Here is a 23,123-nt window from a genome sequence, read left to right as displayed (position 1 = left end):
TCAACAAGAACATGGAGAGCATCAAAGGATAAAAGAATAATCCATGTAAGTTCAGATCTCTTTTGACATGTTTGTTCTTCTTTGTTCATAAGTTTTTTCCTTCCAAAGGTACAATAGTATGTAGGAAGGATATTCCTATTTTATATCAAATCAATGAGTATATAGCAGAGATGGGTGAAAATTTTGATAGCATCATGTATAACTATTTTGAATCATTTAAAGAGAAGATACATCATAGATTTAGGATCCCTAAGAAACTTGTAGAAGATTACAAGGATGATATGTGTTTCATGGTGGACTATGAAAAAGTATACATTCAGACAGTTAGACCTAGAGTGGTATGGGTTAAGCCTCTAGAATATGAGGTTAACATTGATGACACTAAGGATTTCATAGAGGCTCTATTGAATGTGTAGATCTATAAAAGTACTACTTAAAGGAATACAATGAATAACCAAAGCATTCAAAACAATAGATTTAACTCACATATATGATTGGACAAAAGAGAAATAAAAATACCAAATGTCCTAAGAACATGCAAACCTCTTAAACCAAGAAATCTACCCTTTGATGTGTAGATGTGTTCTCAAACATTTCTCAAACTTCAATGGATGAAAGGCTCAAAGTGTAATTATGGATGAATTTTGTCATCATAATGGTATTTCGGTAATTTTTAGGTTCTTAAAATAGCATGATAATTTTAGCATGGAAGTAGATATCTTTTTGTGAAGGTAGAGGGTTTCATTTATAGGCTAAGGGGAGATGAGATGGAGGGTCAGGATGTGAGGATGGAGAAAGGGTGAGGGTGGGCTAGCATACAAGGAGAGGAGAGCACATGGATTTTGCTTCTTAAAATCCATAACCTTGGGACAAGTGTCACAAGGGGATTGGATAGGGGAAGAGGGTCAAAATAGGTGTTCAAAGGGAGTTATGAGGGAGGATAAGGGAGGATAAGGGAAGATGAGTGTGGAAAATGCATGTAAAAGGCATTTAAGGAGCCTTCAAGTCATGTAAGAGCCTTTAAGGCTATTGGATAGGAATTTAAGAGGGATAGGATAAAACTTTGACTTTGGTTTGGTTTAGGACTTTCTTAACCCTTGATTAAATTTGTGCACATGCTTAAGGAAGGGATTAGGCTTAGCTTAGGAGGAAATTAGGATGCAAGTGGCATGTTAAAGGAATGCAAGCAGGCTAGCACTTATGAGGTAGGTTAATTAGTTGGCTAAGTGGGATTAGCATGTGTGAATGGGCTAGATTTAGCTAATGATAGGGGTTTAGGGATAGTTAGGGTTTGAGAATTGATTTGAAATTATTTGTTAAATCAAAGTAGAATTTTTGGGATTAAACTAAATAGTTTTATGCATTTATATAATGTAATAGGAGAATAGAGATTTAATTGATAATTAGACTTTGGATTTTTTATTTTATTTTATTAATTGGGCCACAATTGATTAATTAAATTAATTAACTAGGGGATGATATTCGATTAATTAAATATTAAATAATTAATTAATGATGCCTTAGTAGATGACTAAATAGGATTACTTAAGTGATGTAATCATATTTAGGTGTCTACAGAATGAGCCTATGGATCCTAAAGCCACATATTTTGGAACATATGATGGGGAAAAGGTGAGAATTGAGCTTGAGATCAAGCTACCTCAAGTAGTGAATAGAGGAAGGAAAAGAGTAGATAAGCTACTATAAAACACTAAGCAAGAAAGTTTTCCTCTAATTCTTACCAAGGGAAAAGGTGATGATATAGAAGATGATGATGAAGAGGATGAAGTAGAGGATGCAAAATCTAAGGAAGAAGAGCCTCTCAAAACGAAAGGTAAGGTTATCATAATCAGACCCGCCAAGTCCTCTCCTACTATATTCACAAGAATGGTAGCCAAGTCTAGGCAGAAGCTGAAGTTAGGTGAAGATGAAGGTAAAAAAATTATCTTCAAAAGAGATGCACCTACACTTCGAGAAAAATTGAAAAGAATGGAAGAAGGATCTGGCATGGAAAATTTCAAATCTCTTAAGTATGAGACCAGGAATGCAGAAGAGAAAAAGTAGATTAAGGATATGCTTATGAAAAAATTGGGCAAATGGAAATACTCACTGGATGAGCTTGCACAACAAATTCCTAATTAACTTCTACAAGCAATCAAACATAGATGGGAAAGTGCAACAAAGACTGTCAAGGATATCTTTAAACAAACCCTGATGCAACTCATGTCAAATCTTAGTGAGAAGGAAGTGAAGGAGTCCTTGAAGAAAAATGAGAAGAAGTTCACTCTCAAATTCAACACATGTATGATATTGCTTAAAGACATTGAATATGTGGTGAGGACAGCTACTACTAAGTGGAAAAAATCTATAAGCTACACCAACCTAGTGACTTTTTTGTACATGTTGATGACAAGGATGACAAAGATGAGGAAGAAGATGTAGAAATAAAAGATGATGAGATAGATGATGTCAATCTAGATGATGAGGAGGAATAACAGGAAGCTACTGGAGGAAGCCTTCCAAAGATTCAAAGCATTGAGTAAACTCATGTAGAGAAAATTGAAGCAATAGTCACGGCCTCATTTCCTCACTCTTCGAGCACAACCTTAGTGCAATCTAGCTTAGAGATAGCTTCTACCAAGCTGGTTGTGGATACCACTACTATACCAAGCACCCAACCAAGCTTTGAATTTGTTTAGTTGAATGTTACATTGATTGAAGTGGCCAACACTTCATCTACCAAGCAACAAGGTCCTCAATCATCGAGCTTGATTGAGCAGTAATAAGGTATCCAAGTTGTTAGTATCATTTCAACATTTTTCTACTAGTCCATCATTTTCTACAATTATTTCTATTCCAAGTATATTCATAGTTAGTACAATGATAGTTGAGAACTAGTCTCAACCAAGTACTGAAGCCCTAGACAAGGGAAAGAAAATTATTTCCACCATTCTGAAGGAAAAGTGAAAAGAAGAAAAAGCTATTGATCTGGGTGAGGATATAGTTATTCCAAATTGGGATATCTCTACTCTCACCCCTGATAAAATGGATACCATGGGTTAACTACTAAAGAAGAAAGCCAAGCATCATAATATTAGAGAAGAAAAGAAGAAAGAAATCAAGTTCTTGAAGCAATAAAGAGCATATTTATTGATGCTTTGAGTATTGAGGTTAATGGAAAACAACCCATTTTTGAATAGTTAGCAGAAACTGTTCATAAATACAATGAAGACTTGAATGGATAGGATAAACTGCTACTAAGAGCTAAAAGAAAATTTGAGAACAGAGTGTTGGAACAAGTTGCACAAAGAATTGCAATAGATCAAGTAGAGTTAGCTACTATTCTTGGTTCACTGGAAACATCTGTTAGTAATGTTATTTCATTATATGTCAAGCTAAGTGACACATCTATCTTTACAAAGGAAATCAAGGATAGGTTGTCCAAGATAGATGAAGATATTAAGGGAAGTGAATACTAGCTATCATTTGACCCAAGCCATAGTTCTACACATTACACAAAGATTAGATAGCTGACAAATCTGCAGGTAGATTATTGAAGGAAGAAGATAGGATCAAGATCACACTCAAAAGAGACTTAGTTAACTCTCCATGACACTCAGAATTGAATCAATTAACTTCATATGCACAAGGAAGTTTCCATTCCAACTGAATCTCATCTTCAATCTCGACCATTCATTCCAATTGATCTTGACCATTGATCAATTTCTAGAATTCTATTTAAGGAGCTTTCAATTCCTCATTAGGGAGGTTGAATTGATTTGGTATTGGATTTATGCTAAAATATCTATCCATTTGCTCATACATCCATAGCTTAATTTCTTGCATTATAATATCATCTTAGTATTAAAATGCATACATTTAGATTAAAATGCTTCTTTTATTTCTAGATTAATTGAATTTCATTTAGATTAATTTGCATTCTCATATAGCTTAATTAAACCTTTCATACTAAAGGTCTGGTTGCTAGTTTCTTGTTTTGACAGCAATAGCAAAATCCATCTAGTTAGGAGGCAACAGATCGATTTGCCAAATTATTTTGGATGAACAACTTAATTTTCATTCTGGGATAATTTCACATATAATGATCACGTTGAAGTGTGTGTGAAGAGTGAGGCCCACATTTTCTGTATACATTTCTGGTGCCCACTGTGGGGCCGAGAAATCAAGTTTCTAGCCTCATTTGTACTATTTTGCTACATTTTTTTCATATCCTTTCACTGTCATCCATACAATTTTCTAGATTCTTGCATGAAGAAATTGAGATTTTGCTCCTTTCACTACACTTCCTCACACAAAAAGGTGTAGAATTGCACGGTTTCTCACACAGTACACATCATTTCTTATGCTAGCCTATGTAGGATTTCGTATGAAATTTTGCATCAGAAAATGCAAATGCAGTTTTCAGAATTCAGTTTCATTATCATGTTTTGACTAACAAGTTATTTTTGAAGCAATTTCATTTCTGATTTCTAGTTTTTTGTACCATAAAAGTGGTTTGTAGGACACTTGTCGAAGATGCCTTATCAAAAACTCTTGAAATAGTACTAATTCTTTGATTAAAAGATGTTGTCAAAGATATGCATGTCAAAGGAATCATCTCAAATCCACTTAAACATTGTGTTTTCTTTTATTGCTTTCTTACACCTAGTATAAATAGGGCTTGTGAACTTTTTAGGGTGCAAGACAAGGGAATAAGGGTATATTCTCTTTACTACTTGGAAGTGATGCCCAAGAGTAAATCAAAAACCTAGACACCTTTGAAAGATGGTACCCAAGGGAGGCAAAAAAGTTAGTGATTCTCCTGTATGAGTCTTTTCTATGAAGGGATGATGATTTCCTTTGAGGAAATCAAAATCTTGAGAAAGGACAAGTCTAGATTGATAAGCTAACTTGGTGATGAACATGTTTTTCATATTTGGGCAAGGTGAGGTGGTAGAGGAGTATTCTCTTTCCCCTTGAGGGGAATTAGAAACTTGAACCCTTAGATTCGAACCAGCAATCCAAGTCAACCTTTTAGAGGGCCTACTGGAGCGATCCAACCTCCAAGAATGACCCAAGTAAGCACACTCCTTCTACTAGAGATTCCAACTCACTATAATAAAGAAGCTTTATAGAATGAAAGACTCCAAAGCCATATTAATTTCTTCCTCTTGATTCCTAATATTGCATATTTAGAGGAGGCTCAGTCTATTGTACTGGTCGGCGTCTACACTAGTCTTGCTAGTCCAGTGTGTACACTTTTAAATGATGGTGTGGGTTGTTGGCCTCAACTTCACTTGTGAAGCCACCAAGGATTAATATGAACGGAAGTCAAGTAGAAACCTCTTAGTTAGTTGCTACCCAGTTCACCTCTAAAAGGGGGCATAATCTTTGTGCAAGGAGGGGGGAATAATCTCTCCTATAGATTCTCACCATAGGCATGTACCTGGATGCTGGAAGGTGGTATATGCACTTGACCCTTTCCACAAGGGTGTTCATTTAGTTTATATGTTATTGAGTCTTTTGAATACACCAAAAACATGGGTGCCCTCTAGTGGGGTGACACAGCTGTGTGAGGTGAACATATGCACATAATTTGTGAGACAAAATTTTTTCTTCCTCTACCATATTTGGTTATAGGGATAAAGTGTGTCTTTTTTATTCTTTTAACTTGTCCAAAACTGTCAATTAGACAAAAGATCAAGACTCCCCCATCCCTCCAAGTTGCTTTGTCCTCAATTGGATTGTTTCTGACTATTGCTTGCTTCCTGTGTCTATTTGAAAATAACTATCTTTTTGAAAACCAAAATGTTGTCCATAACTTGAAAACTATCATGATACCTATTTGAAACTTGTCAACACAACTAGTCTCCTATTCAGAACTATCAAAAACATTGAAAATATCTTCAAATCTAGTCAAAAATTGTTAGCCTATCCATATTCTCACACCTAATTGTATGAATTTTTGTGTGAGAAAATACCCTATCAGAACTTCCTCACGTGGCTTTGTACAAGTCCTCATGAAACCGTCTACAAATCTATACATGAGACTTTGCAAAACACTATCTTTTATGCCAAAATTCTATCTTTTTGTTAGTCTATCAACCCCTCGCGGCTCTATACAAGTCCTCGTGCGAGAAAACTAGTCAAAAATTGCTATTCTAAATCTTCACTTGGTTCTTTGTGCTTTCTTGCACACTTCCCTAAGAATCATCGTGTGGGATATTGTCCTAAAAACTATCAAGCTATCATGTCAGAGCTATCTATGCTATAAGTTTGATATGTATCTATAACATTTTACCACTTCTTTGTCTACAAATAGTGTTAAAATAGTGGCTTCTTGCTTAGTCAATAACTTGTGATATACAATGAACTAGTACCCTCTCTTAGTTATCTTGTTTTGTCCTTTCATTTTTGTCATATTTTGTGTCATGATAGTCATAATATTTGGTTGTTCTAGAAATTACATAGATGACTCATACCTAAGCATACAACACTCTTATCTCTATTTTTTGAGACCACATTCTAGTGTGGTTCTTGTCTAGGCTTTTTCTTTTGTCCTTGTCTATGACAATGGCAAAAAGAAGAAGAAATATGTTTTATCCCCATAGACTTAGATGATGTAGAGCTAGGGGTCATAATCATGGCAGAGGTCACTTCTCAGCTTATACATGGTATGTCTCCAATTCATCTAATGAGGAGTCTTCATGATCTCCTTCACCCATTAGATCATCTCATGCTTAGAGAACATTTTTCATAAACTTACAAAAAACTAGGAACCCCTTGTATCAAGAGAATCCTAAAACTAGAAAAGGTTATATGTCTCCAAACAACATAGCTGAATTCTTATTCAGCCAACCTTTTCAACCAACATATACTGAAACTTATCAATTCCTAAAATGGTTGATCAAGAACCAGAACACGGAGAACATAGTAGAGAACAAGATCACCAAAGGAATGAAAGACATAAGGAACCTTTTATTGATGAGAATAAGGAAGAAGTAGAAATACTTCCTGAACATATCAAAAAATGTCGCAAGGACAAAAACTTCTAGAAATTCATGGAAATCTTGCTAAACGAAGAGAAAGAGAAATACTTTCTCAAGAGGGAGCCAAGCTACCTCATCACTTTAACATTGAAACAATCATTACACCTAAAGAGGAAACTAAAATGTCTGAGTGGCAAAAACAACTAAAGATCATGCAAGAATAATTAGCCCAAATGATGTGTGATAAGGATAAACCTACAAAAACATACACTCTAGACAAGAGTATAGAAATGCCTCCTTTTCCAAGAGGAATAGAGGTGCCCAAGTATGATAAATACTTTAGAACTTCTGATCCCCAAGATCATTTGCAGGAATTGAGTGCCTTGTCTATGGAATTTATGCATAATCAAACATATCTCATGTGTCTATTCCCAATAAGTCTAGGTAGTTAGGCCATGGAATGGTTTTCACACTTTCCCACTAGTATCAAAACATTCAATGAGATTGCTAATCTATTTTTCCAATAGTACTCTCACAACATACAACACCCAATTAACATACAAGACTTGAGTAACCTTAAACAGAAAGTTGGGGAACCTTTCCTCACATTCCTTCAAAGATGGAGATGACTTTACACTAAATATTCATGCAAAATCCCTATAATGAAAAAAATTGACATCTTCACTAATAATCTATTACCTGACGTTGGATATAAACTTCAACTTCAAGGTCCATGCACCTTTGAAGACATGGCCACACAAGCTATCTGGATAGAGGAATTCATGGTCAAAAAGGGGGAAATAACCCTTCAGAAGGACACTAAACAAGGACTCACCTCTAATAAGGACAAATCCAAGTATGTGAACAAGAACTGAGAGGTTGTGCATGATGGAGTTGTTGACAACATTACTACTAAGTCTGCTAAGGAAACTTTCAATCTAAGTAATCTAGTTTGTGCTATAGTATATTATATATAATAGTGTAGAATTTGACTTAAGAAAATTTAAATCTTTAATTTAACATAAAATGAATACTATTTCAAAAAACAAATTACACTTTATATATTAATTTATAATATAGTTTCAAAAAATAAATGTTAGTTTATTTATTAATTTTTGTTTCAATATACTATTGTCACAAAAATCTACACCCTTGTTTAAGGTATGACCCTCAAGTGACCTTGTGACACATGGAAACAATCTCCAAGCTATGGGACTTGAATTGTGAGATTGAGTCTTTGGAGAAGGTCAATTTCCATACAATCAGGATGCACCTACCTATTGCTTGAGAGGAAAAAGGAGAAGGAGATGCATGAAATCAATCTACCTAATCTAGTCTAGAGGGGTGATGCACCTAATTGAAATGATTACAACTCTGCCCTTATATGCGCAACACATCAATGAAAAGCCAAATACACATATCTTGACTCTAATCTACCTTCAAAGAATTCACATGCAAGTTTGGAACTAATCGAATGTTGAAAGGAAAGACATCTTCATGCTACATAATTCATCAATAGCATGAACACAACATAGAAACTCTAAAACTTAGAAAGAAACATCAGAACAAGGCAAGATATATGCACAAAAAATGAATGGAAAGAAGAGGTAATAACCAACTATTTCATTAATGGAAGGAAATGAATATAGTTGCAAAGCATAAGGTTGTTGCAAGTAAACATAATCAGAATAGAGAAGAACCTCTAAAACATATTCACAACTACCTTTTATAGAGTTCAGGCATAACTTTGATATTACATTGAGTTGAAAATTCAACCATTGAGTTCAAGTTGCAAAAGAGTAGTAACTAAGGATCAAAAGTGAAAACCGATTAGATGTATGTCCCCATGCAGAAAATATGATCCTTACATTCAAATCTAGCCCTCAAGAGATAGAAATGGCAGCCATAACTACTCTAACCGAGATGGATAACCCAAGGTGGCGAAAGGACAAAAACTACATTATCAGGCATTGGGAACACTCAAAAAAGTGGTTTTAGATGATCAAATGGACCTATTCACCATTAAAGGTTTGTTTGATTTCATGTTTGTGACCATGTCAGGTTAGTTATGTAATTAGGTCAACTAAATTTAATTGTTAAGCTTTGCCATTTGGCCCTATATTTTTTAAGTATTCTGCCATCTCACCTGACCCTCTTTTTGTTATGTTGACTTGTGCCTACTCTTGTTCACGGCTTCACAACCTAAAATCTTTGTTGGTCATATAGCCCTGCAAAACTGCGACCTCTTCATTTGATGCTTTATCATTGCTTTGCAACTTGAAATTAATGGGTGAATGCACAAAGTTGGGTCGCAATTCCACGGAATGAGACCTCTTAGAAACGGGTACCCAATTTTAAAAAATGGGCACCCATTTTTAGCTCGGCTGCCCGACCGACCCTAAATTTAAAAAATGGGTACTTGTTATTTTTAAAAATCAGGTACCCATTTTTTATTTTCAAAAAACGGGTACTCATTTCTCAAAAAATTAAAATTTTGAATTTTTAAGAAATAGGTACCTGTTTTTAAAAAATAAAAAACGGGTACCCATTTCTTAAAAATTCAATTTTTTAAGTTTTTGACATATTTTACATGCCGCTTTTAGCTTTTCAAAACGGGTACCCTTTTTTGAAATTCAAATAACGGGTGCCTGTTTCTTATAGCATGAGGTGGGATTTATTTTTCTTGCATCGAATTTTGGTTTGGGACAGGCTTGGTGAGACCAAGCCTATGCCTTGGCCTCTCAAGATTTGGCTAAGGCATTGAACTGACAAATTCATGTCTTGCCATAATTTTTAGAGGGTCTTCCCGATCAAATTTTTTTACGAAAAAAAAACCCATTAGAGCTCTCACTGTCCTAATTTTAGAAATATAAATTTTATAGTGTTATGATTTTATTTACTATTTTTGTATTATTTTTTAGTCAAAGGTGGTAGCTAAATGTAAAATAGCAACGTTCACTAAAACTTTAATAACTTTTTTATTTTATAATTTTTCTTAAATTAATTTATATGTCATCAATCTACATTCAATTCTTTTGAAGTTTAAAAAAAAAAAATTGAAAAAAGTGAAATGTTGATCAAATTATGGTGTCCGTACACAAGAGGTTTAAATTTTTTATTTATAGCCAATTAAAAATTAATAATAATAAAAATATTCATTAAAAAATTCAAGAAAAATATTCTCATCAATCTTTGGTGTGTCAAGTAACTCAATTTAAAAGGATTCACAAAAATTCATTCATTTGTGTCAAATTATGGTGTCCGTACACGAGCATGGTATGGTCCTAAAACAGGCATTTTGAAAAAGTGGTTTTTGAAGATCCATATCAAAAAAAAATCCATCATATGGGTATACAAATAAATTACATATTCAAAAAGAAGATTCCAAGCACTACAATTTTTATTTCTAGAGTTTTTAAATATTTGTCTCTAAATGGCTCAAATTTTGGCATCAATTGACAAAATATTTCAAAAATAGGAAAAACACTTCCACTTTTTGACCAAAAGTGAGACCCAACTTCTTGCACTGACCCTAATTTGGATCACTAACCTATGTAACCCTGTGATAACTGCTTCACAACCATTTATGTTGACTTCCACTGAAACCTTTTGAAGTTGGGCCTAACCCCTAATTGTTTCAACATTTCTTTGTTCGCATCTTCATGAATTAAGTCTTGAACTCACCAATTAACCCCACAATGGTGCAATCAATGGGCTTTCACCGCTTCACAATTTAAACAATGGTTTAGAGTTAACCTCTTGTAATACTGCAACTGCCCTTTAACTCACTACTTGCATTACCTTTTCACACCTTCACAACTATAAATAATCTCAAAGCTCCTTAACCCACAACATTACGATAGCTGCTTCACAGCTACCTATTTTATGCCATCATAGCTTTGTGACTTCATTTCTCCATTGACCGTGTAGACATGTGAAGCTGCAAAGACAACTATTAACCATCAATTGCACTACTATAACTACTTGTTATTTCTTTCCAATAACTGTTGTGAAAGAACAATAGTCATTTAAGTGACTGTCTTGCACCTTCGCAACTAAAACCATTAACTCAATAATTAACCCTGTGATGGTGCGATCAGCGGGCTTTTGAGGCTTCACTGCCTTAACCCCAGGTTAAGCTCGATTGTATTTGAAGATGTGGAAGCCATTAAACTTGACTACTTTACCCTTTGGCGAATGGTACATGTGTTGCTATGTTGCTGCCCCGCTTTGGCTATCCTTCATGCACCCTTGAAAAGTGGGAAAGCGACAAATGTTGATCTATTTCTAGATCAACGATCGTGATTGAGTGCAGGCCTCTAAGACATTTCTCCCTTTGATGCTCCATGAACTTCCTAGAATGTTGACACCTATCTACCTTGTTATGTCACCATCACTGGGTCCCACTGAAACTGTATGCAAGAAATGTGAAAATCATCAGTCACATCTTTGCAACTTAAAATTCCTTAATGTATAACTAACTTGCTATTGTGTGACTGACTGCTTTCACTCTCTGACAACTTGAAATGAAATATTAGTGCTAACCACTGTGAAGTTGAGATGACCGTGAGCTTTGACCATGTCGCACTTTTGCAACCCATCTGACAATTAAGTTGTAAACTAGAGCGGTAGGGCAATGAAGGGGAGTCGCAACATCACAACTCAAAGCACCTCATATGATGCAAAGAATATAAAAGACTTAGGGATATAAAGAAAGAAAGAAATTTTTACGTATCCCTAATACGCTTGCATGGCAAATATAATGATTCAAAGAATGCAGGGCATGTATATCACCCTAGGTATTCATGAAGATGGCAACACTGGAATTTTAGGAAGGGGGCTAAAATGGATAACATATACTATATATATAAAAAAATTAATTTTAATTTAATATAAAATGATTGCTATTTATATATTTAAAATTACACTTTATATATTAATTTATAATATAGTTTAGAAAATAAATATGTGATTATTAATTAATTTTGATTTAACTATCAATTTACAATATAATTTGATTATCAATTTTAATTAATAATTTAATTTTAAAATAAGAATTATATTAAAACTATTGTATAAAGGTCAATCTTTATTAGCTTGTTTCAAACATTTTAATTTTCAAAGATCAATGTTTCAATTTTGTTTTTATTTTGTAAAATAATCAATTAAATAAATAGTTTATAATTTTATTTTTTGATGAATAGACCCTTTCTATTAATAAATTAATATACTTGTTACAAATTCACGAAAAAGGGGTTAGGGGATACAAGATCACCCTGCGAAAGTTCACACGGCAAAAACTGGAAACAAAAACTATTCACCAAAAAACAATATAAGCAAGCCCCTTAGGTCATAAGAGTAGTGCCAGCCAAAGGGGGATCATCGTGATCATTATAACCCCAGGGAATCCCTAGGATTGGCAGGTGGACTAGGAACAGTCCAGCCATTAGCAGTGTCTTCATCAGCACATTTCTCTTTATCTCTCTTCTCCACCCATGATGGAGAAATTGTCAAATCCAGGCATGGGAAAGACTACTTGGAACCACTAGAGCCAAGAGGAGCAACAAGAGGGGAAGTCACGGGAGCTGTGGACTAGCTAGACCCACAGCGAGGTGGAGAAGTCGAGCAATGCCGCCAGCCAATATCGCCACCACTAGGAGAGTGGTGACAGGGATCCTGTAAGTGTGGTGTATGCAAGCAGCAAGCAGAATAACTGTGACCCCGATGGTGGCCTTGAGGTAGAGTGTGGTTAGCTAAAGAGTTGAGAGGAACTTTGGTGATCGTGCAAGGCACGTTACCCCAATGATTGAGCAATTCTTGGAGGTGGGCCACCTCCAGTGCCACCTTTTTCATCTTGGTCATAGTAGACAAATTAACCAAAGTTTCCCATTTCATTCCTGGTAGTCTAAAGGATGGATCTCCAGTTTTGGTTAGAAATTTTGTCTAAGAGATATTTAGACTGCATGGTATTCTAGAAACCATCATTTCTGACAAGGATACCTAAATGACTTCAAGGTTTGGGATAACCTTGAACTTCACTTTGGGTACACGCCTATAATTCAACATAGCTTACCACCCTAAGACTGATAGGTAGACTAAGAGGGTGAACTAGGTGCTCGAAGATTTGTTGTGCATGTACTACATGGATCAACAATACAAATGAGAGGAGTATCTTCCATTGGTGGAGTTTTCCTATAACAACTCCTATCATTCTTCCTTGGGTATGGCTCCATTTGAGGATCTTTACAGCTGGATGTATTAGACACCTATTAGTTGGGATAGAGTTGAGGACATGATTATTGTAGGTCCTAAGATGTTAGAAGAGATGGAAGAGTAGATGATCTTAACCTGCAGTTGGCTAAAAGAGGTAGCAGATTGATAGAAGAGTTATGTTGACAAGAAACACACTTTCTTATAGTTCCAAACTAGGGATAATGTGTTTCTGAGGGTTAGAGTGCATATGTCAATCTCGTTCGGCAAAAACTCAAAGCTTGCACTAAGATTTGTTGGCCCTTTCAAGGTTTTGAGAAGTTCTCAACCCAGTTACTTATCAGCTTTCTCTGCTGCCTACTTTAGCCCACATTCATAACATCTTCCATGTTTCTTTGCTTAAGCTACATCATCCTAAGATATCTCATGTACTTCACTAGCATGTGTTGTAGGTACAGGATCCAAGGGTGATGGCAGTTTAGCCCACCTGACTCATTGAGTAGTGTACCATCTGGGTAAGAGACAGGGATGTCCTCCAGTACAAGGTCTGGTGGAACCAATTTGGCGTGGATAGTGCCACTTGGGAGGATGCAGAGGATTTACAGAAATCCTCTCCCCATCTTTTTGTATAGCTTGTTTTATTTCAGTTAGATATCAGTTTTGGATGTGTGTACTTTTTTTATTGTGATTTGACATCAGGGCGATGCCTCTTCCTAGAGGGGAGAGATGTCATGTCTTGTTTGTTGACTTGCATAGTTGAATGCTTATGTGGCAATTGAGTCATAGTTTGATTGGTCAACCCCTTTTTGTTTTGTCAACAATTAAGAGATATTTAAGCTAAATTTCTAAGTTTTGTAACTTAATTTTCTTATGAAGATGGATATATGATATGTGATGTCGCACTTCATTTTCCTTATGTGATTTTGCTATATGATTCATGTTATGTCATTCATGAGTATATTTAATGTTTTATAATTAATCATAATAAGTGGATTATTGACTCTTTGTTTGTTGTGAATGTTTGAGTGGATGTAGGATCGATAGAATGAGAGTGCAGTTGAGGTAGAGAGGGTTAGCCTCTCAAAAGGGGATGAATTGGATAATTCTTAGCAACCCACACACCACTTTGGACTAAGATGTTAATTTATGAGTTCTGTTTTAATCTATTCCTTATATGGTCAATGTAATTAAAGTTTCTTTTAGTTTAAAGAAAAGACAATTTGAGTTTATACCTAATTTCCTTAAATGATTGAAATGTGGTTGTAAAAGATATGTTGGTAATGGTTTAAAATAATAATAAAAAATAACCACCAAGATGTTGTATGGTTATTGATGTTGTAACCTCATAAATAAGAAGAGGAAGAAAAGCTAAAACATATGCAATGGTTTTGTACTTTTAAGTAAAAATAATAATAATAACAACATGCGGGAGGCAAAATTTGGTCAATTATGAACCCTAGTAATTATAAGACAAAGCAGAATACCAAAAGAAGGGCATGGACGACAGAATTGGGGAAAAAGAAAAGGAAGCTCTAATAGATGGAAGGAAAAGATAGAGTCTTGGGGTTTGAATAGAGGAAAAGATTGGATGAGAGCAAAATTATAGGTTCTTATGGGCTCCTTAATTTCCTTGTGAATTATTTTTAACTTGTTAAGAATCCCTCTGTGTTAACTGTGGTATATTAGACTACATTAGTAAGCCCTGTATTAGAAAAGCTTGTATGTTGTATGCTTATTCTGTTGTATTATGAGATTAAAGATAAAATCACTTGTAGATAGGTTGGGCATCAAAAACGTTAATGGTGGGTAGAAGACTATTTGTGCAACTTATCTTTTGACTGTTCTAAAATACGATATGACAGGTTCTAAGGGTGAATTAACTAAATAAGTGCATTGGTAGGTAAATATAATATGGGACGAAAATAGGTTCAACATTTTCTTTTGTTTTCGGGCTTAGGAAACAAATTGTGCTAACTTTCATAAACATTAAGAAGAATCAACAAGAGGACAAGAACTATTATTGTATCTTTCTCAGGGTGTTGTTACATTTTTGCTTTTTTCCTTCATGTGGCTTGCTTTCAAATAGGGTAGACTTGCACAATAATAGAGGAATGTAGCTGTTAGGTGTAGATTAGCTAGGAAACCATCTAGGAGTCATGGGTAGTTTGGAGAGTGGCTTATCCAATTTTAATTCTTCTTGTTTTCTCCATTATGTGAGGTGCACATTCTTTTAGTTCACAATCTAAGTTGTGGACTCCCCTTGTTGTATTATATACATTCATCTTTGTTTTCGGATCCTTCCATTTGAATATTTGCATCTAGCTACATCTCTTATTAATACCCAAGATGATTCACATATGGATTAAGTAAGAGGAAGCCAATTTCCCTTCACTAGGATAGTTGAACCATATCAGCAGGTAGAACTAACAAATGTAAGATGACCAACACAATTTGATTAAGTCTATGAAATTGATCCTTGTACCTGGACTTGAACTAGGTCTAAAAAGTGTAAAAATAGTTAATGTTGTTGAGTTCCTTCAGCTATAAATGTATGCAATTTTTGTTTAATAAACTAGTTAATGTTGCGTAATATTGATTAAAGTTGAATGGGTATTTTCAATTGTATATGCTTACCTGATTATACAAATTAGCTACTGTTGTTAAATACTAGCTAATGTTGAATGAGTACGTTCAATTGTATATGCTTTACATGTTTATGAAAATTAGTTACTATTGTTAAATACTGGCTAATGTTGAATGGGTATGTTCAATTGTATATGCTTTACCTGTTTGTGCAAATTAGTTACTATTGTTATTATTGACTAAAGTTGATTGGGTATGTTCAATTGTGTATGTTTTTCATGTTTGTGCAAAATTAGTTACTATTGTTTAATACTAGTTATTGTTGAATGGGTACATTCAATAGTAGACTGTGTACCTGATTGTATAAAACTAGTTAATGTTGATTGAGTAGATTCATTTGTGGATGAATGCCACTTGTGCTACAAATTTTGTATATTGGTTAGGCTGATTAAGTGCATTTTCATTATAGCTTAATGCAATCTATGTTGTCTTAGGAAAACTTATTGAGGTTCTCTCTTTGATTATTGTTACATCCTTGATGTTGTTGATTTGATTGTCTGAGGTTATCTCCTTTATGGTTGGGTGAAATGTGGCAAATGGAAGGGTGGAGATGGATGCATTAGGTTTTGCTTCTCTGAACCTGTCAGAACTTTGAGAATAGGATTCATTATGTTTTGTCTCTATCTCAGTATTGTTGACAAATTTTAGTGCTTGGCCAAGCCATTTTTATTTATAGCATTTAAATGTGCATTTTCTGACATATGAAATATGTGTGACTATGCTTACTTTCATTTTTGGATATTTGTGGATGTGCAGTAGTTAAAAGAAATGTGCATGTGGGTAGATATGTTAAAGTTTTTCTTTCACTTCATATGGGTGATGTGTAGTGCTCTTTTCTTTTCCCTATCATATTATGTGATTAGGCTGCTAGAAACATAGATACATGTAGTATGTTTCACAGCTGTACTGGATCCATCTAATCCATCTTGTTTTGGGAACCTAGGCTTCTTGTGCCAGGGTCAGCCCATTCTTTATGTTAGGAAGAATCTCGAGGGAGTAAACACACCGTTGTTGGCAAGGTAAAAGTGCCTGGACCATACTGTTGTCTCAGATAGCAGATTGACGACATCTGATGGCTTTGGAGACTAGATACACTTTCAGAACACCTGTCAAGTTTCAGAATCTATCTTATGGTCTTGCACCTTCATCTTAAAGGATGATGTTCGGTAACATTCAATTGATGTAATCTTGATTATCAGATAATGTAAACTTAAAATTTAGTAATGTATTATTACTCATATATATGATGGGCATGTGATGTATACACATTATGCTTCCGCACCATAGTTCATGTGATGTAATATTCTTGCTGATATAAAATCAGCGATCTAGAATTTTGAATGTTTCTAAGCTAAAATATATGATGGAAATATAATATTAAGCTAGAATTAGTACTTTCTTAAATTCTTCATATATTTATTGATTTAATTTAGTTTTGAACTTATTTTATACTAAAATGGCGATGAACACAATAAAACAACTAAATTTTTTCATCCATAAAATGTCTATTAAAAAAATTAATATTTTAAAAGCAAGCATTTTATGAATCTGATCATTTTGCTAGCTTTTTATTTTTAAATTGAAAAGATAAATTTATATAGATGTTGTTATATTAACAAAAAATTAAAATAAAAAATATATATATTACTTATTAATTTATAGAAATAACTAATCAAAATTTTGAAAAAAAATATAATTATCAATTATAAAAGAATATCTTTGTTATAAAATTTAGAGAGAGAATTTTTACATTGCACTCTATAACCCATAAAATTTACAAGCAACACTAGAAAAAAAAACTTAAAATTTACAAAGAAAGTTTTAAAAAACTAAGTGGATGTGTTTTTAGTTCTGTTTATGCGTGTGAGTTGTTCTTTCCATATTCTACTCGTGCACTTGGAATTGGCAGGAGGTACAAGGACTTAAGTGTAAGCTCTGGACATAGAGTTAGAAGCGATTGCATATTCTAACATATAATTAATTCCTTATCCGTATCTTTTAATTTTCTAACTTTCTCTATGTGAAAATAGAAATAAATCACACAAATAGAAATACACCCCCGAAAATTTGCGAAGAACAATCAGAAAATTAGATTTAGTATCTTATAATTAACTTTTAAATTTGAACCTTCGGAACTTAAGAATAGACATTTGTTTTTGCAGAAATTAATTTAAGAATAGACATTCATTAGAAATTAATTAATGAGGGGGCTGACGCGAACATTACTTCCCTGCTTTAGTTTCATTAGTGAAATCAGTTTTAATTATCATATTATATTTGGAATCAAAAAGTATGCATATATTTTCGAATACCCTGATTTCGAGAAGTGTTCAAAGTTGATATAGGAATCATATGACATAAGAACTCTAAATTTCTAAATCAGCACAACTCATACAATCTTACAAGTTCCTATCTAGTACAATTAGAGATTGTCAATCCTAAAATGTCAATTTTTCTAGAGATTGTCAATCCTAAAATGTCAAATTTTCGTTTACACGTCTCTGAAACCTTGCCAAGGACTAAGGAGCATCCATGCTGCCATATTCATCCTTATGATGTCTTCAGACTTTGCACTCAGCAAGCCTTGATCCCTGATGGGCTCTTTGTGAGCCATTCAACTTCACCAGTAGAACAAGAGCCTATTGACATACATACATAATTGGAAATATAAGATTAACTAAAACAATAGGATAATCATAACATAATGACAAAAATAAATTAAACAGTTTCTTAGAGTTTAAATAATAATAATTGCCTAAACAATACTAGGTAAGAAAAAGCACTGAAATAAGTAAAATCAACACGGGGCTGAAACTGGTAGAGCCAAACTCAAAGCAACACAGACAAATAAATATTTTTACTTGATTAAATCTCTAGTGAGTCCATTCCTCTGAATTGGCAGAAGATATAAATAAATATGCTCGACCAATCAAGATTTTGATACTTGATACTTGGCAGAAGATATCCCATTGGGAGGCCAAGATACTTTTCAATGGAGCTCGGTTCATGCACATTTGTTGGCAAAACTTGCGTCTTCAAACATCCCCATCTTTAATCAGAAACCAACAGACACGTAGTCTAAAGATATTGAGCACTTAATTCTGAATGTTTAGCTCCTCAGTCTTGCCATATTGCAAGCACCTGTAAGCAGCCCATTTGTTTTCATTTTACTCATGGTTTTGCACGACAATACATTCAGAACGAATCATCACAGAGGTGACAAAATTGGGCTGGGAAAATAAGATAGAAAGGCATAACAATTCTCAAACGGTTGGGGAAAAATGTCCATGGGCATGAAGCTAAAATGCAAGTTCAAGCTCACTCCTAGATTCGACAGGGGTATACAGAGCAGAATGAGCCTTGGGCCTTATCTCTTCAAGCTGTTTTATGACCATCTTCATATCTGGTCTCACGGAGGGAGAAGGAGCACAACATCCCATTGCAAGCTGAAGTGCCTGAAGCAACCCATCATCCACGGGATTTCTCATTCCCCTCAGAATCTCAACATCAAACAGCTCCAAGGTACTCTCCTCCAATACAGCATTCTTCACAATGGATGGCAAGTCCACAACCTCATTAGAACTCTCATCCCTGCCTGGCCTCTTACCAATCAGTATTTCAAGAAGGAGAATACCATAGCTGTAAATGTCAGTCTTGGTATTGGCCTTCTTCATCTTCTGAAGCTCAGGAGCTTTGTAGCCTTCACGAGTAGATACATTCATCATCTCAGCAGCAGCTAAAGGCGTCATTAACCGATCCAGGCCATAATCTGTTAGATGTGCTACATAGTATTCATCCACCAAGACATTCTTGGCTTTGAGGTTCCCATGAATTATTGGAGTTTCAAGCCCAGTGTGAAGGTGTGCAAGCCCTTTTGCTGCTCCAAGAGCAATCTTGTGCTTGCGAGCCCAACTCAGAGCTGGCCTGCTACCTCGAGCATCTACAAAACCAAAAAAGATTGTTGTCTTGATAAGTAAGAGGTATTGTTATCAAGATTCAACTGTGTAATTTTTGAATCAAAATTTGAAATTGTTGCATTCATAGAATTTGCTTCTGGATTCGATTGTGCTAGATTTTTTGCATCAACATTTCGGATCCGTCATCAGGATGAAAGATAGCAAACAGAATTGATGATGGATCATTGAGTGGGATCTGAATGTTGATGCAAAAATCTAACACAATTGAATCCAGAAGCAAATTCTATGAATGCATGGATTGTGGAAATTTGAAGTCCGTTATTGTTGCATTACAAAATAATGGCCTAGATAATGACCTTGCCAGTTTGAGCACTTAAATCTATATCCACAAGAATCGATAACCACAAAAGTTACGAGAACCATTCATGCCAAACCACAAAATGTCCATAGCAGGCAGCTCTGGGTGAAAAATAATTAAGAAAATGAGTAACTAGCTGAAGACATCAGTTTGATCTTTGGCTGATGAACCACAAGTTCCATTCTCACTACTATTTAGTGTTTATACAATGGAAAGACTATCCACTCTCTAGAATGTGCCAATGCATAAGTTATGATAGATGGGGATAAATACATACATTATGGTGTGTGAGGGCAACTTGTGCATTCTAGACACTGAATAGGTATTTCATACAGCACGTTGCTGACTGTGACAATCTGAATCTGACCCTTAAAGTTGGAAATACCTTTGAGAGAGTTTTGTTTAGGATAAATAACATATTCCTCTATTAGGGTCTTGCCTCCAAGAACAGAACATGTCCACACCATCGATCTGGGACAGTTTCAATGCCAGAAACCCTCAAATCTAAACTAGCTGCATTTATCTTGACTCGTCAGATTCAGAGGTTCAGAGATCAAAGGCTGACCTAAACGTTTGGACACTTCATTTTAAGTCTCTGACTGCCAAAACATCTCTACCAGGGAATATGCCCTTTGTGCCTGGTTGTAGAAAGTTCAAGTGACTCAGATTATTCCGGAATCACACCTACTGAAAGAAGAAATCACCTCTGTCTAGACCTTAGAAACAGTGTGAAACTAGCAACAAAGCCTCACTTTATCCAATTAGAAGTGCCTCAATTCCATTGTCTATGACAAAGTCATAAAATAAAAGGGAACAAAAAGAACAGAAAAAGTGTATATCAAACCCTAGAATCAGAAAGTTACTTACCATGAAGAAGGTCAGCCAAGTTGCCATTAAACAGATAATCATAAGCAAGAAGCTTTTCGCCTCTCTCTCCTTCATAAAATGCTCGAAGGGGCACGATGTTTTCATGCCGAAGCCTGCCGAGGTCCTTAACCACGAGAAGACATGCCTCTCGGTCCTTGCAAGTACCTTCCCTGAGAAGCCTCAGAGCAATAGTTCCCCCTTGAGTGAGTTTGGCCTTATATACAGTTCCATAGCTGGTTTTTCCCAGTACCTGGCCCGTTGCATTCAAGACATCATCCACACTCAAGTGTTCCCCGCCTTCAAAAATCACTAATCTGGTCTCCTCTGGATCTTCGCCATCAAATCGATTCGAAGAATGGTCTTCTCTTCGGAGCACTTTTTTGTTTCCAAACCCTATCAACAAGGACAACAAAACCACCATTGTTGCCATGAGAGCAATAACAATCCCGGCAACAGCACCGGAGCTTGGTCCTGAATGTCTCCGCACTATGGCATCTGCACAAGATGCAAGAGGAGATCCGCACAGATTGTTTCCAGCAAAGGATTCATTACCAAACATCTGTGGAAACATAGGGATCAATCCACTGAGGTTATTGTAGGACAAATCCAAACTAGACAAATTCAGGCGCGCCAGAGCTTCAGGTATGGCACCGGATAGAGAATTATTGCTCAGATCTAGCTCTTGCAGGCCCTCGTAGTTTTTCAGAAACGGCGGGACGGGTCCCTCAAGATGGTTGATGCTAAAATCAAGAGTCTGAAGATTAGAGCATGTCACATTTGGCAATGCGGGCTCTGGAATGGAACCACTCAACTCATTTTCATCAAGAAGAAGATCTACAAGCTGTCCACAGAGATTCCATATCGAGGGAGGAATGCTGCCGTTGAGCATATTTCCCGTCAATGACAATGATGAAAGCTTAGCACTGTTCCCAAGCTCTAAAGGAATGTTCCCCCTGAGCATGTTAACGCCTAAGTAGAGCTTTTCAAGGTGTGAAAGCCTTACAATGTCTTTAGGGATTGTTCCAGCAAGTTCGGCAGCTGCAAGCTCAATGCTGTAGACTACCAATGGCGGGCTTGTGGAAGCTGTTATATTTTGGTTAGTGTTTTTGCAGTCTAAGAGGGACCCATTTTCATGTGCCCATTTGACGCCTCTCCATTCACATAGCGGGACTGAAGCATTCCATGAAGACAGCAGAATGTTATCAGAGGAATCCCCTTGCAAGGACGGTTTGATAGCAAGCAGTACATTTGCATCTGTTTCAAGCTGACCCCATCCTGGTATCATGTAGAGTACAGTACAGAGCAATAGGAGAAAACCCATTAATGCAAAACCCCCTAAAACAATCAGTTCACAAGAAGTTCAGACTGATTTTAAGAAATCATCATTGTTGCTAATGGGTCTAAAGAAGCCCGGTGGCATTGTAGATGAAAGGGTTAACTTGCAGCAGATGTTAAGGTAAAGTGGGAAAATTGGAGGCAAAGCAATTATGACGACAATGCAGATTTTTGGGCGTAGAGTAAATATATCTTTAAAAAATAAAGAAAAATGGAAAGTGCAGAAGCTAAGGACAACGCAGCATGCAGAAACAACTGGAAGGATGGAAGTCTGTGCAGGCATATAATGCTGCATTAGCAAAACCAGGACTCTTACATGTGAATTGCTGAGATTACTATCCATACACAAAGGCTAGTATATCCAAGGGAATCTACTTTTACTTTGACCAACATTCCACAATAATGACTAGCAAAAGGCTTTTGCACTTCTGTTGCTTTGTGGTAAACTCTTTCTAGGTGGATTTACATCATTCCACGTGACCATGGAATTGCAGGACGAAGCTATGCTTTTTTTAAGAACATGAAATTTGAAATAAATTGTGAACCGTTTTATCATCTAAACGTCTTTAAAGTGTTCTATAAAACCACAATGGATCTGTATTAAAATAAAATAAATTTGAAACAAAGTGCGAAGAGTTTGATTATCTAAACATCAAAAATCTTTCGTTCACCATTCCACTCTTAACTGACACACCTGACAGACAAAGCAATAGAGAATATGTACAATGGTTTCTGTAGAGAACAAGCATATTAATAATAGACAGAATGTACCCCAGGCACAGGAAAAAATTTCCTCATTGCGGT

General features: G+C 35.5%; 1 protein-coding gene across 2 annotated transcripts in view; it reads right to left on the bottom strand.

Annotated features, from left to right (window-relative positions):
• LOC149555493 (putative kinase-like protein TMKL1) overlaps nucleotides 1-22,722 on the bottom strand; it is a 269,901-nt gene extending 247,179 nt beyond the window's left edge. Inside the window, exons 1-2 of one of the 2 annotated variants that reach the window (XM_089829544.1) lie at nucleotides 20,985-22,722; nucleotides 18,680-19,782 (exon numbers count right to left, since the gene is read on the bottom strand). In XM_089829544.1, coding sequence (XP_089685670.1) covers nucleotides 19,142-19,782; nucleotides 20,985-22,305 — 1,962 coding nt within the window. In that variant the 5' untranslated portion in view covers nucleotides 22,306-22,722 and the 3' untranslated portion in view covers nucleotides 18,680-19,141. Of the gene's footprint in view, nucleotides 1-18,679; nucleotides 19,783-20,984 lie in introns of those variants that run through there. The other variant, XM_089829545.1, reaches the window with a different exon arrangement.
• Between the last annotated feature and the right edge of the window lie 401 nt (nucleotides 22,723-23,123).

The sequence above is a fragment of the Cupressus sempervirens genome, chromosome 5, assembly GCF_028749045.1.
Source record: "Cupressus sempervirens isolate cs-2001-9-10 chromosome 5, ASM2874904v1, whole genome shotgun sequence".
Lineage (NCBI taxonomy): Eukaryota > Viridiplantae > Streptophyta > Pinopsida > Cupressales > Cupressaceae > Cupressus > Cupressus sempervirens.
This window is presented reverse-complemented; position numbering and strand designations above follow the sequence as displayed.